This window comes from Siniperca chuatsi, linkage group LG21 (assembly GCF_020085105.1).
Source record: "Siniperca chuatsi isolate FFG_IHB_CAS linkage group LG21, ASM2008510v1, whole genome shotgun sequence".
Taxonomy (NCBI): domain Eukaryota; kingdom Metazoa; phylum Chordata; class Actinopteri; order Centrarchiformes; family Sinipercidae; genus Siniperca; species Siniperca chuatsi.
Window position 1 is genome coordinate 132,001 of NC_058062.1, and position 10,500 is coordinate 142,500.

The 10,500-nt window shown below is 41.5% G+C and overlaps 1 protein-coding gene and 1 long non-coding RNA gene across 3 annotated transcripts in view; one reads left to right on the forward strand and one right to left on the reverse strand.

The window, feature by feature from the left end:
* Window positions 1-4,318: 4,318 nt before the first annotated feature.
* Window positions 4,319-10,500, reverse strand: part of crhr1 (corticotropin releasing hormone receptor 1) — a 53,284-nt gene continuing 47,102 nt past the window's right edge. For both annotated transcript variants that reach the window (XM_044181951.1, XM_044181950.1), the window contains exons 10-14: window positions 9,319-9,391; window positions 7,569-7,654; window positions 6,399-6,537; window positions 6,200-6,241; window positions 4,319-6,052 (exon numbers count right to left, since the gene is read on the reverse strand). In XM_044181951.1, coding sequence (XP_044037886.1) covers window positions 5,912-6,052; window positions 6,200-6,241; window positions 6,399-6,537; window positions 7,569-7,654; window positions 9,319-9,391 — 481 coding nt within the window. In that variant the 3' untranslated portion in view covers window positions 4,319-5,911. The remainder of the gene's footprint in view (window positions 6,053-6,199; window positions 6,242-6,398; window positions 6,538-7,568; window positions 7,655-9,318; window positions 9,392-10,500) is intronic.
* On the forward strand, window positions 5,933-7,681 carry LOC122869203. Its single transcript, XR_006376263.1, has 3 exons — window positions 5,933-6,068; window positions 6,381-7,188; window positions 7,544-7,681. It is a non-coding gene; the product is annotated as an uncharacterized LOC122869203 (long non-coding RNA).

A 10,500-nucleotide genomic window follows, 5' to 3' on the forward strand; every position in this document is an offset into this window, starting at 1 on the left:
TCTATAAAGCAGCGATGTTTATTTTGGTTTTCAGCAGATCTTTTGTCTTGTTTTTCTTTTTTACAGTGAAACTCGTGTACATTTTATATGTAGTACATGTGTCAGTGTCATACATGAGCCACACATATGTACAAATATAACTTGTATATTTAAAACGTTTTTTTCATATCTATGTAATCGATCGATTCATTTATCACACAATGTAAAGCCATGTTTTTACTTAAAAGGTATTTTGAGTATATAGACATACATTACATATATGGCCATGTACCAAATATTCATATTAACAAATAAAAACAATTATAGTTTAGATTCAGCTGTCTTTAATAAATGATTTACATCCTGTCACAGAATATTATTGAGACAAATTGATTAAAACACAAATTTAAGTTTAATAATACTAATAATGGCGTTCTGGTTCACATTAAATAAAAGACAGAAAAAGTAGATAAAACATTGACTCCAGATGTCAGACTCTAGCAGAGTGCAACACTCCGACTGTCCAGCAGGTGGCGCCGCGTTCCTGTTCAACACTTGGATCAGTGTTCACACGAGGAGCAGAGTAACTTCCTGTGATGAACATGATTATCAGTTTTTTCTAATGGCTTGAGCACATTTTTTGTTACTATTGGCTATTTTTGCAAAACTCTACACATACATAAGAAAACATTCACCAAATCAGCAAAACATTTTAGCTCTTTTGCAAAAGCTAATAAACCTTGCTCAACTCTTCAAACCTTCGTAAAAATGGTGTTTTCGTATCAAACAGTAAACACAAGCCATCACATTAATAAGCACACAATGCGCCAGCTACACACTGATGGTACAAATAAAAAACACATCTGGCTTTTTGTCAGTTTTCAGTCATACTTTTGTCATAGTTCTGCAAACATACAGGGATCCAAACTTCAAGAACTGGTGTTTATTTACAACAAGTGTTTTTTTCCAAGACAAAACTCAAAATAGTAATTTCACTGAGAAAAAGTTTCAGTTTTCATCGTGTCGTCTCTCTGGGTCCGGCCACATCGTGTCGTCTACATCACATGCAATGTCCTCTCGTCCGAGGCACCGGGGAAAATATCTCCTGGAGTGCCGTATCCAGGACCGACATGACGCCTGGTCAACATCCCCACATGCCTCCTCCATGGCCTGTAAAAGGGCTACCTGTTGATGGGGATGAGGCTCATAGACCTTCCAGCGCCAGGCAGAGAAGAACTCTTCAGTTGGAGTCAAGAATGGAGAGTATGGGGGGAGGTTGAGTACAGTGAAGAGCGGGCGATCTGTAAACCAGTTGCGGACCAAAGCAGCCCTTTGGAAGCTAACATTGTCCCATATGAAGACACATCTGGTCTGCTCTGGGCTCTGAACATTAGTGAGCATGTCACGTCAGGTGTCCAGGAATGCAATAATGTGTGCAGTGTTATGTGGGCCTATGATGGTGAACAACACCATTTTGACTAATAGCTGCACACAAAGTTATGTTACCACCACGTTGTCCTGGGACATTGATGATGGCACGGTGTCCAATAATGTTCCTGCCACGTCTCCTTGTTTTAGTGAGGTTAAAACCTGCCTCATCCACAAAACGCTGCTCATGTCCCATGGCATCTGCCTCTAGCTCCATCGCTCTCTGGACAAGACAAAACAAATGCAGCACAGCAGGCCCGTGCACAGTACTACAGTCTGCACTTCCAGATTCAGAACCAATGATACTGTAGCTTACCGTCACACAGTCATATCGCAGTTGTTTTACACGTTCACTGTTTCTTTCAAAAGGGACTCTGTAGATTTGTTTCATTCGGATTCTGTTGCGGACGACTTAATGCAGAAATGCTCACGTTGTGTATGTTTTGGAAGGTGGTGTCATCCTCAGTTATGCGCTGCTGAATTTCTCGTAGCCTTGTGGAATCATTTGCAATCACCATATTGACTATATGGGTCTGTTGTTCTGCAGTGAGCATTCTTCCTCTGCCGCATCCGGACGTCTCGATGTTCTGTGAAGTAACAGTTTCATGGTCTTGTTGTGTTTCTCATCAGAGTAAGGCAGTGCTGCAAAGTGACTGTACCTCCTCCTCTTCCTCCTCCTCTTCCTCCTCCTCTTCCTCCTACTTCTTCACCTCCGCGTCCTCTTCATTCTCCTCTTCCTCCTACTTCTTCACCTCCGCGTCCTCTTCATTCTCCTCTTCCTCCTCCTTCTTCACCTCCGCCTCCTCTTCCTCCTACTTCTTCACCTCCGCGTCCTCTTCATTCTCCTCTTCCTCCTACTTCTTCACCTCCGCGTCCTCTTCATTCTCCTCTTCCTCCTACTTCTTCACCTCCGCCTCCTCTTCCTCCTACTTCTTCACCTCTGCGTCCTCTTCCTCCTCCTCTTCCTCCTACTTCTTCACCTCCGCGTCCTCTTCCTCCTCCTCTTCCTCCTACTTCTTCACCTCCGCGTCCTCTTCATTCTCCTCTTCCTCCTACTTCTTCACCTCTGCGTCCTCTTCATTCTCCTCTTCCTCCTCCTTCTTCACCTCCGCCTCCTCTTCCTCCTACTTCTTCACCTCCGCGTCCTCTTCCTCCTCCTCTTCCTCCTCCTCTTCCTCCTCCACATGGACAGCTTACCTGTGGCTTATTTATATTGCTTAGGCTGATTGCAAAGTGAACTAATGATCTAAAACAGTGTTCACGTGTGACGGTGTGCCAGCCAGTTGGCAGAACAGTGTAAATAACAGCCAGATGTGTGTGTAGTGTTGCTAGGAGTGTTAATTTGAGTGTAAAGCAGTGAGTTGTGTTTACAGTTCTGCAAAAAGAGTGCTGTGCAGTGGATTGTACCGACAGTTTTGCAAAGTGTGTGTTACAAAATTGCAAACTGAGTGCGAAGCAGTGTTTGTGCTTTTAGTTTTGCAAACTCAGTGAGTGGTTTTGCTATAAGTATTAATAGTTTTAGAAGTTGTGCTATAAGAATCAGGGTTAGGGTTTAAGCATTCAGAAAAAACTGTATTAACATTTCTGAAACAAATTATTTCCACGAACATAAAGAAACTTCGTCATTAAAGATAAAGTGTGGTGAAACTCAGCTGAGCTTTGATCAGTTTGTTGATATTTTATGATGAAAACTAATTTTAACAGCTGAAGAAATGGAAACTCTTTATCTTAAACAGCAGATTTATCTTAGTCATGTGACTGAAGAGGGGCTGATGGGTACTGTAGGCAGTCTGTAGTCCATTATTGACAATAATAATGATTGACACCAACACTCTCTCAGCGTCATGATTTATTATAAACTGTGCTTCAGCCACAGCTGTGATGTCCCAGACGGGGGGAGGGGTGAGGAGGTCAAATTAATCTTGTCCGGCCTATCAGCGCTGACCTTTGTCACTGGTGTAACCGGAGGTCAGATGTCAAACCAATTGTCAGGAACCAATCGGGTCTGACCTCGATCTCCATGGTAACAGCCCAGAGTTGAGACGCTTGGGACTTGATTGGACCTGACGTCCAGTTAACCAGAGACAGCCCGGTTACCATGGACCCCAGACAGACAGGTGGAGGACAGGAAATGCAATAAAGGATAGGTCAGAGTGGGGTCAGAAACACACAGAGAAGAAGACCACACAGACTGATAGAAAGCCTTAATCATGTTCGTGTCTGAATAGAAGCATTTAAAGGTCCAGTATGTAACATTTAGGAGGAGCTATTGGCAGAAATGGAATCTAATATTTATATCACTGATGACTGGCATGTTGGTTGCTAGCGGGCCGGGAATCAAGGTGATAGCTGCGAGGACCACCAAAAGCCAGGCGGGTGCCCAGGTACGGGTTCAGAGCTGGGACCGGCTCAGGAGTTGCAGGCTAACGTATCCAAGCCTGACTGACAGAGGGCTACTAGGCAGGGATGTAGGCTGGCTGCGGTGAAGGCTGGAGGCTTTGCTTGAGGGGGGAAATCGCTGATAAATCTGTAGCCACAGCCGGTGTGACCAATAGCCCGGGCCTTGACAAAACTGCTTTCTTCATTAAGGAATAAGCAACCAGCCTGTTTTCAGTGTCTGTAGAGCCTGCTGCAGTCTCTCCAAAACAGAATTTACCTCCTGGAGCTCCTCGGAGACGGAACCGAAGTCCGCTGGGTCCATTTCATGGTCAGTTCAGGAAGTAAAACCACAAGACGCACGAGAAGAGGAGAACACTACAAACTAAAACAGGAAACAGGACGAAACCCAAAACTACGACAGTCTGAGAAAATGTTTAAGGAAGGAATGTATTTCATCTTCTGTTCTGATGATCCAACAGTTTCATGTTGATCAGAAACTGTTAATATTTTTACTGAAGAAAAACAACATTTATCCTGTCGAAGAATGTATTTATTTATTAGACATCAGTAGATACAGAAGGTCACAGCTAAATGTACAATATGCAGATAAACTTTAAACTTCACTCAGCCGTTCATTAAACATCATTCTATTCAGGTGTCAGGTGGACAAACCGAGCACTCCTCGTGTCACTGAAACATCTCAAATTATATATTTCATTTTAATCTGATATTATTATAAATTCAATATTTACAAAAACTAACATTTTTAAATCAAATATTTATTATAAGATAATTATCCAGATATTTATCCAGCTTATAATGCCACTTATTTTAGTTTAATATTCACACACACACACATTCAGGCACAATAATAAATATGAGATCAGGAAAAAGGAGGAAGAGGAGCAGTTTGTGTTTCATCCTGAGTGTTTCCCTCTATATAGACCTACAGGTACTAACTATACTATGGTTCCTATGGTTACTGTGGTTACTGTTTGTACTACTGGTCTCCGTCAGAGCCGACCCTCTATGGAGGCCCTAAACTGGTTCTTTTTATTTAAAGTAAGATTTACAGTTAACTCTGTAGAGTGCAAATGTGCACAGCAACAATTACAATTTATGATAAATATATATTTTAAATATACCAGCATCCATCTCATGGAAAGTGCAAATATTAAAAGTAGAAAAACATGTCATCAACATATTAAAGAAGTCCTGGAGTTTGCTCACAAATCACAACAAAATGTCTTATAATCACAAAACAATAGAATTTAGAATATTCTGCAAATTTGTTAATTTCCCGAATGAGTTTTAACTCCCCAGAATTTGTTATAATGCCCGACTACATCATAATCTCAAAATGTGTTTAGCTGTAATCTGTACTGGATATAATCCCCCAAATTATTATAGTGCTGGTAGATTTTGTTATAATCTGTGAGTTTGTTAGAGCGCCCCCCGGTGACAGCGCAGCTCTCTGACATGTGCTGTGTTCATGTTGCGTTCGGGACACTCACTTTGTTTTCTTCTCATATTAGTTTGTTAGTTACAAACTGGAAGAGTAGTTAAGTGGACTGATGACGTATTTAGTTTGAAATCAGTCTCTTGGTGTGGGGGCGTGCTCAGGAACATTTCAAGGTAACAAATAGCCCATAAAGTCTTAGGATTATTTTGCAGCCTGTCCTGAAATGTTCTGATCGCTGCAGCTGACTCGACTGTCTCTTTGAGATAATTACTACCATCTACTGTGTGTGTTGTTAGCTCTGTTGAATAGGAGAAAGCTGGTGATCAATGTTACAATATAGACACTTATAGCTCATGAATAACACACATCAATAAACGTGTTGATTATAGAACATGAACACAGTCCCACTGCCTGATGTCACATCTGTCTGTGACCCTGTGGAATCAGCTGATTGGTCAAGTCCTGTGATTGGTCAGCACATGAAGACGGGCGGGGCCAGACAGTTCTGACTGACAGATCTCCGTCTGATTGGCTCCACACTCTGATCCATTGGTTGGTTGAACCAGGTCCCAACACAGAATAAAGCCTCCGATTGGCTGACTGGAATTACATCACAGATTGCAGCTGGATGAGTTCAGGTCCAACAGAGACACAGTCTGTCTGTCAGAGGTTGGAGGACTGTTTGATGCTGTGGAAGGAGACTCTGCTCGGTGAGGTGGGCAGTGACGTGGCACGCACCGCCCGGCTCCGGAAGGAGTGACGGTCCTGCCAACGAATCCAACGCTTCCTGACCGCAGACCGCACCTGCACACACAGACAGGTACAGACAGAAATATTCTGTGGGTATGTTGGTGTAAACATCATGTAAATAATAAAATGTGGCTGAGTAAAGAACCCTGCAGAAAACCACATACAGAAAGATCAAAAGAAGAATACAATGGAATTAATTACCTCACTGTTGAGAAAACAGTAGAAAACTGAAACAAAAAAACCCTGTAGAGACAGGCAGAGGAAGAGCGTTAGCTGCTAACAGTGCTAATAACGTAAGGCAGCTGTTGCTAATCAACTTAGTTTAGACTCAGTTTAAAGTTTAGTGCCAGTTTCTTAAACTTGGTTTCTGCTGTTTGTAAAGGTCAGAGATCAGATGAACCTGGAAGGACTCCAGGATGGAGTTAAAGTAGATGAAGACGATCTGAGCAACTTCGTCTTCTCCTCCAGGATTCACAAAGAACAACATGTAGGTGATTCCTAACAGAGGCAGCAGCACCAGCGTCGCCTTCACCGCCTTCCTACACGAACAAAACAACAAGAGGATCTCATCAGAGAGTGGAAATGACAGTCAAGACTACAGCAGAGAGGAAAACACAAGAGGTGGATTCAACTGCAGCATTTTACTTCAACTTTATTGTCCCCAAGTGGAAATTTGTCTCGCAACAGATCAAACACAGGCTTGCATATAAAACACAATAAATACAAATATGTAGAAAACAATGTTTTTACACACACACACTAGTCATAGCAGAACATAAAACCTGGCGTACATCCAGCCATCATCACCCACCCGATCATCTGTTCTTGTCGAGAGGTTTCCAAACCAAGTCATAACAGAAATGTCCCGGCCGTGTCATCAGTGTTGTCCCTTGTGTCGCCTGTCCTGTCAGTCTGTGTTTGCGTGGGCGTGCCCCCGGCTCTCATGATTACAAGATTCAACTCACCTGCTCTGACGTACACACCTGCCAGCCATCAGCTCATCTACTCAAAAGTAGATCTACTCTGGTGTTTCATCCCCAGATCGTAGTTTCACCTACAGCCGGTAGTGTCGCAGTCTGGGCCGCTCAGTGTTGCTATTCTGAGTTTCTCCTCGTGTTTTTGTGTTTTATCTCACGTTTGTTCTCGTGTTTCCAGATTCACCATTCTCAGGTTCTGATTATCAATTAAAGGTACAAAAACCCCCAAAAGCTTCATATTGAATTTCCTCTTGAACAATATTCTCACCGGTAACTGTGTGACTGACAGTACAGTCAGTGGACTGTATACTTTATGGAAATAACTGAATAACTGTCAAAAAATACTCTTGAGGGATCATTTGGCATCTACATCGTCCAGAAAGGTTTTAGATTGATGCATCTGCAGATAACATGAGTCTGGTTCACCTGCAGGTCTCCACAGAGCCTCCAACATGGTGTTAGAGTTTTTAACTGCTTTATTACAAAGAACCCAGTTACATGCTGAATTCTCCATACTCCTGAGTTAGTTGTACATTGTGTTTCTACCTTGTTTGTTCACCTGTTTTAGATACTTCCTGTGTTGTGGCTCGTACCTGTACTGGATGGTCTCTGAGGTGGTCGACGCCCTTAGTTTGGTCATCAAGATCCGAACGATGTTGAACAGGAAGACAAAGTTAATCTGAGGAAGAGAGATGAAAAAGACTGACCCTGACTCTCAGCAGGTTTACAGTCTGTAGTATGTTCACACTTTAAAAGCGACTAAAGTTATTCCATTAAATATGGTGGATTTTTGATTGTGCTGTTGATGGGCACTATTCTCCCACAATGCAATGTACAAAGGAAACAGGAGCCGCTCACAACTGGACAACCTGAATAAACTGTGGGTGAAGGAGAAACCGCTCCAAAAAGATCTTGGAAAACAAAAAAATGAAACAATAAATCTTGTATATCAGCTTGATGGACATGCGATGACGCTCGTACTGTATCATTTACTGTTCGTATGAAACAGTAAAGTATGTTATTTTTTCATACTAACTACTAAAACAGACCTGGGTTTTTCAAACATTATCTTTTAGATAAACTGACGTTACCTCGGTGTCATGAATGCAAACTAATACATAAGAGGCACAAACTGCAGCTAGACAGTAGTAGTGATTATTAGTGTAATGTAGATTTAGGACACAGCGTTTTTTATCTTGTTTTGTTTTTACCACAGACTGTATATCAAGATGGACGACATGTCAGCTCCCCAACAGTGAAGCTAGAACATCTGCATCGCCCCCTGGTGGCGGGCTGCAGTACAGGTCATAAGCCCTGCCCCCTCCACGTTAGCATATGGGACACGAGGCAAACTAAAAACTCAAAGTACGTCACATAAACTTTTCCCAGAGATGGTTTCTGTCAGTTTAGCTTGTTCTCATCACACTGATGTTTGTTCAAGTGTTCGTTCTTTTTATAAGTTTGGTTTTAATTACTTATCTGATGCTATAAAAAGGGGGCTTCACGTCATGATTGACAGCTGAGCTCTGCTTGTGATTGGGTCGGTTACTACTGTGCAGACTCCAAATGACGTCACCAGCACAAGATGGCAGCTGGGGCTGCGTCGTCCATCTTTATATACAGTCTATGGTTTTCACTGACATAACAGTTGTTACACACTACAGCTCCTCCTGCTGGTGAGAGGAATAAAGTGATATTTAGTTATAATAATGTCTGTTAAATCATTTATCTCTCATCACATGCAAAACAATCTCTTTTCTCTACCTGTAAAACAAAAATACTTTTGATGATTCATCTTGAACTCGGGGGCAGTTACATAAATGTATCCAATCAGATGTGATTTGGGATAATGAGCTAATTCCACAAAACCACAGTTGGCTGTTAGCTCGTGGTTAGCTAGCAGAGTGATATAGTAGGAGGTGTGTGTTTGGATTTAAATTTGTTCACTTAATCCTCCTCCATAAATCTACAGCTACAGCTATATTTCTGCAGCTTTATCTAAAGCTTTAAATCTCTCTACAGATCTATATTTCTTGCTCATTTTTTCAAAATCCAGTCAAAGTTCAAGGTTTTAATTTAGATCCCTCTCATAACTAAACACCTACATATATAGTTTCACTCGGAAATATTACTGATTAAAAATTACAAATATTACTGAAGCTAAAGACGCTCTAAGTGCTGTTTCACTTTAATGACCAACTGATTGAATCGTGAGCCTCCTGAACAGTTTTTCAAAGAAACGAGAAGAATAAGAAAAATGTCTGTCTCATCTGTCTGTTGTAAATATGTTTTTAGTAGAAAGTCACATTGACATTATTTAAGGTGGACTGACTGGGTTCTTACCAGCAGGACCAGGATCATGGGGCCTTGGTAGATGTAGTCTGTATAAACCCCTGCCCTCTTTCCAAACCAGCACCTGTCAATCAAAACACAACCACCAATCGGATCTTATACTATCTTGCTACTAATAGGAGCCACTAATATGTCTTCATTATAGGGTAGGTAATATATTTCAGAAGTATTTTTTGTGATATTTGTTGCAATAAATAACTCAAATGCTCTGGAAAAAACTGAAAAAAACCCCCAAAAAACAAAAATCAGTATCTGTGTCTGTCGCAGGCCTGTAATAAGCCCATCCAATCATTTAATTTGGCCCGAATGAAATGACTGGCTGGCCTACCTGCCTCTCTACCTACCTGCCTGCGTGCACTCATTGCACATGAAAATGTATTTTGGGGGATGGGCTTTGGAAGGAGGCCTGAAGGGAGGGGGTGGGATTTTTTCTGTTGGATACTTTCAAAATCCAGCTGTCTCTTGCTAGTTTCTCCAACGTTACCTACCCCAGCTTTAACTCTAATACATAAAATGATGTACTACTATCTTGCCAATATATACATTGACACTAATACCATAATATGTCAAAGGTGTATAGAATTTACTAATTTATTTCAATGCATTTGTGGGTTAAGGCTATAGCTCTGCAGTACTTGGTAGCTACAACCTATGTACTCGATGGAGAGTAACTCATGAAAATAGTCCTGACTGTGTGGAGGATCCAATTTTAAAAGATTTGATGTCTGATTGCCATACAAGCAAGTGAGTGCATTTCGTAACAAGCCAGACACAATGTAGAGTTTACCTATGCTACTCAACCCAATTTTTTTAATGAGTCCATGAACTTAATGTAACTTGTGATATCTCCAAACAACCACTCTACAGACACTTTCTTCACTCATGCATTTGTTGAATGCCATAATCTGGGGAGTAAGTAAGTCATACTGTGCCGTCTATGATGGGGCGCCCATCTGGTGTAGCAGTCAGCATATGTTTGCAAAGCGACTGGGTTTAATATATTGTTGTTCCACTCTGTAATTCTGCGATGTGAACATCATATAGCTACTTTTCATGGCGACAATTTGACAAAAATGTAAAGAAACAAAAAAGGGTAAAAAACAAACAACGGGCTTAAATTGTAGTAACTCACTGACTCCATGGTAACATACTTCCTGTTTACATCCTGCAGAG